Source organism: Octopus bimaculoides, chromosome 5, assembly GCF_001194135.2.
Source record: "Octopus bimaculoides isolate UCB-OBI-ISO-001 chromosome 5, ASM119413v2, whole genome shotgun sequence".
In the NCBI taxonomy this organism is placed as follows: domain Eukaryota; kingdom Metazoa; phylum Mollusca; class Cephalopoda; order Octopoda; family Octopodidae; genus Octopus; species Octopus bimaculoides.
The window spans coordinates 108218282-108222359 of NC_068985.1; the positions used below are offsets into that span (position 1 = coordinate 108218282).

Genomic DNA, 4078 nt, shown 5'->3' on the forward strand with positions numbered 1-4078 from the left:
AAAAAAAAAAAAAAAAAAAATACGATATAGAATAAAAAAGAACAAAAATATGTAAATTAATTTTGATAAAATCCTGTCCTTATTAACTAGTTTGAAAGTATACTTTAAAGTAAACAACCACTGACTAGTTCATAGGTAAATACATTTTTTGTGTGTGAACATGAAACAGAAGTAGATATATTTACGTTGTGCATTTACATAAATGCATGTATACGTACACTTGGAAACAAATGTATGTCTAATTGAAAGCGTTACAAAGTAATCCAGAATGTAGCTCAATGTTCGAAATAAGGAGTAGATAGGTTGCGTACATATGTTATTTATATTATTATCATTTATATACATAATAGACCAAATGTTATCAATACACCGAGAACTACGTAATTCGTATGTTTCAGGGATTCAAAAGTCAACATTGTGTAATTTAGAAATTGACATTATTGGGAAAATGTGTTCAGATATTAGTTATGCTATATAGAAAGAAGTAAAGCAACGAAGCTTTTGTACTCACCTATTACCGGTTCAGGATCTTCAACAGAAATGAAAAAAAAGAAAACGAAACAAAATGAAAAAAAAGAAAATATATAAATTAATTTTGATAAAACAGCCTTTCTTTACTAACTAGTTTGAACGTATACTTTAATATAAACAACCACTGACTAGTTCATAGGCAAATACATTTATTTGTGTATGAACACGAAACTGAAGTATATATATATTTACGTTGTGCATATACATAAATGCATACATCTGTACACTCGCATAAAAATGTATGTCTACATTTAAGCATTATAAACAAATGAATGCAAATCTTTGCTCAATGCTATCTAGGTGTATGTTTTATAGCTAAAAAAACTCTGCACAATCATTGAGGTAAAATTTGTAAAAGTTATGTAAATTTTATATTGTTATGACAATATGAATTTCGAAAATATTAATGTTAACGTAAATGCCTAAAATAATTAAGAGATTTATTACATAGTTTTGAAAATATACAGCATTCAATATGTATGATAATCTAGAAAACAATAATTACAATATCGTTCCAAATATCTATTGACAATATACGTTACTAATATGGCCATCTGTTATGTTATATTGAAGAAAATTAATTTATATTATGGTTCCGAATGTACTATATAATATGTTCTAGTGGAATTGTTATTATTTCATGAATAAGTTCGTAACAAATGCTTGGAATATAAGCATGTCCTTAATGAAAATATTACATTTGAGAAGTTATCTATAATATGGCTATCGGAATCGAATAAAAATTGATTTACTTCCCCCCCCCCCCAAAAAAAAAACAACAACCACGTAGTCAATATTATACCAACACGAATAAAATACCGTTAAATCTGTGTCGCAAACTGAAATTGACTATGTTTGCAAAACATTGATTGTGACATGTTTTTTATCTTTGAATGATTCAAAAATCTTTTCAAATGTTTTGCATTGTTTAATGTACAAATCAACATTATTTGAAATATGTGTTCAGATATTAGTTATTCTGTATATAGAGAAGTAAATTAACGAAGTTGTTCTACTCTCTAATCCCCGGTTCATGATCTTCCCTAGAAAAATCAAAGTGAATTAATTTTGATAAAACAACCTTTCTGTATTAACTTGCCTGTTTATTTTAAAACAAAGAACCACTGAATACTTCATATACTATCTGTCCATGTATGTATGTATGTATGTATGTATGTATGTATGTATGTATGTATGTATGTAGGCAGGTATGTATGTATTTCTCTCTCTCTCTCTCTCTCTCTCTCTCTCTATCTATCTATCTATACACACACATACATACATACATACATGCATACATACATACATACATACATACATACATATACACTCTAATGAATGAAATTGTTACTGAGAATTTAGAAGTGATTTTGAAATTTATATATAGATTTACAGATGTTATAATTCATATGATGTCATTAAAATGAACGTCTCTTGTCATATTAACTTACAGAAAATTATTTAATACGTGAAAAAAGCTTTAGACTCTCGCGTGTTTCTGGTCGGAAGTTACGTCTGTGTATGCATTGTTTTTACCCCAGCTTCGTTAAAATCATGTCAGCAATCAAGGATACAAAAGTGGCGTTGAGTTATTCGGAGCTTGCATCGGTCGGTTGAATGTGTGGTACGAAACCAAACAAAGAATCGTCAACGTGTAGGATTTGATAGCCCGCGCGGAGCAGTTGCAACTGCAACAGAGTATCATCAGCAGCAGCAGCTGCATCAGCAACAGGACAACAACAACAGTTGCTGGAATTTATGTTGAAGAAGTGTGAAAATACTTTAGGTTTAGAAGTAATACATTTCTAAATTTCGCAGAGAGATTTATGCAGTAGTGATACGTTGAAGTAGTTGTATGCTGTCAACCTAATGTGACAGTCCCATGAAGGGAATAATACTACTGTTGTTTAGACCTAGGAAGTTGCACCGCTTCTTGCCGGCCTTGACGCATTTCCTGTATCCTTATGTTTACAAGGAGGAGAGAAGCACATCCACTCAGCTAAGCCTGCATCCAAAGACATGTTTCTGAGTCTCTGCTCGTCATCAGTCTGGAGATGTACAGCAGTGTCAGCTGTTCACTATCAGTGAACTAAGGTAACACCTCTTATTTTTCGAGCACCATCCGGAGTATTCGAGCGGTTCCAAGCAGTGCTATTTTCTGCAAGTGCTCCACCCTTATTGCAGCCTTTATTTGTTCCACATACTTCTCGAGATTTTTGCTCACTGTTCCCAGGGCTCCGACAATTATTGGTACTACTACTACCGTTTTCATCGACCCCAACTGCTTAACTTCCCCAGCTAACCTGTCATATCTCTCAACTTTTCTTTCTTCCTTATCGCATACCTTGTTGTCAGCTGGGCATGCTTTATCTATGATCCAGCATAATTTGTTTTCGTTCTCAATTAAGACTGGCTTCCTATTCTCTATTTCATGGTCGCACTGAATCATAAAATCCCATAGGGTCTTTACATTTCTATTTTCGACGATGCCGTCAGGTTTGTGGTCGTACCAATATTTTGCTTTGTCAGATCTATACTTGTTGCAAAGTGTCCAATGCACAAGCCTGGCTATATTGTCGTGGTGCCTCTGATATTCCTTCTGGGCTAGTGGCGTACATTGGCTGGTAATATTCCATACGGTTTCACCATTTTGTCCACAGATTCCGCCCTTATCACTTTCTGCTGTGTTGTCTATTCTGTATTTTATGTAGTTTGTTCTTAGTGCTTGCTCTTAGGCAGCACAGATTAAAGCCTCCGTTTCCGATTTTAAATCACTTTACTCATCCACAGCCATCTTTTTTCTCTATCTGTCTTATCTTCAACATCTCTATGAAATTGACCATGCATTCTTTTCTTTACCCACCTATTTTCAGTTTCATTCGTTTTCAATTTCTTGTATAGTGCTTTATCTTTGCAATCTTCCATCCTACACAAGCCTGACCTTCTTACTTCTAGTAATAGCGGTTCCGTGGCATTTTTTACATACTATGCTATGTTTTCTTCTGCTCTAACGCTATGTTCGCATCCAATAAGTCCTCTTCCCCCTCTTTTTCTTGGTACATACAGTCTGTCTGTGTTACTTTTTGGGTGGAGTGACCCATATCTAGTTAGCAAGTTCCTTGTCTTTCTGACTAAGCTGTTTAGTTCGTCTACTGTCCTTGCGATTACCCCTGCTCCATATCTAAAGAGTGAAACCTCCTAGGTGTTGATAGCTTCGATCTTATTCCGTCCCTTTAATTTCGACTTAAGGATCAGTCTCAGTCTGCGCAAGTACTCCACCTTAAATTTTTCTGTCATTTCTTTCTCCATCAATTTATCCATTTCCAAAATCCTCAAGTACTTATAGCCCGTCTCTTCTATCTGTTTCATAACCTCCCATGACGGTATTGTTAGCCCGTTCATACATTTGGTTTTTGCCTCTCTATCTCTTTTGCCTCTCTTTCTCAGTCCGAACTCCATTCTGATATCAGCACTGAAGGTATACACCGTATCAACGAGGGAACTGATTTGGGCTTCATCTTTACCATAAAATTTGAGGTCATCCATG

The 4078-nt window shown here is 34.5% G+C and overlaps 1 protein-coding gene across 1 annotated transcript in view; it reads right to left on the bottom strand.

Annotated features, from left to right (window-relative positions):
* Positions 1 to 4078, bottom strand: part of LOC106879656 (inter-alpha-trypsin inhibitor heavy chain H3) — a 46780-nt gene that overhangs the window by 5911 nt on the left and 36791 nt on the right. Inside the window, exon 17 of the mRNA XM_052967932.1 lies at positions 512 to 529. Within this exon, the coding sequence (XP_052823892.1) occupies positions 512 to 529 (18 nt within the window). The remainder of the gene's footprint in view (positions 1 to 511; positions 530 to 4078) is intronic.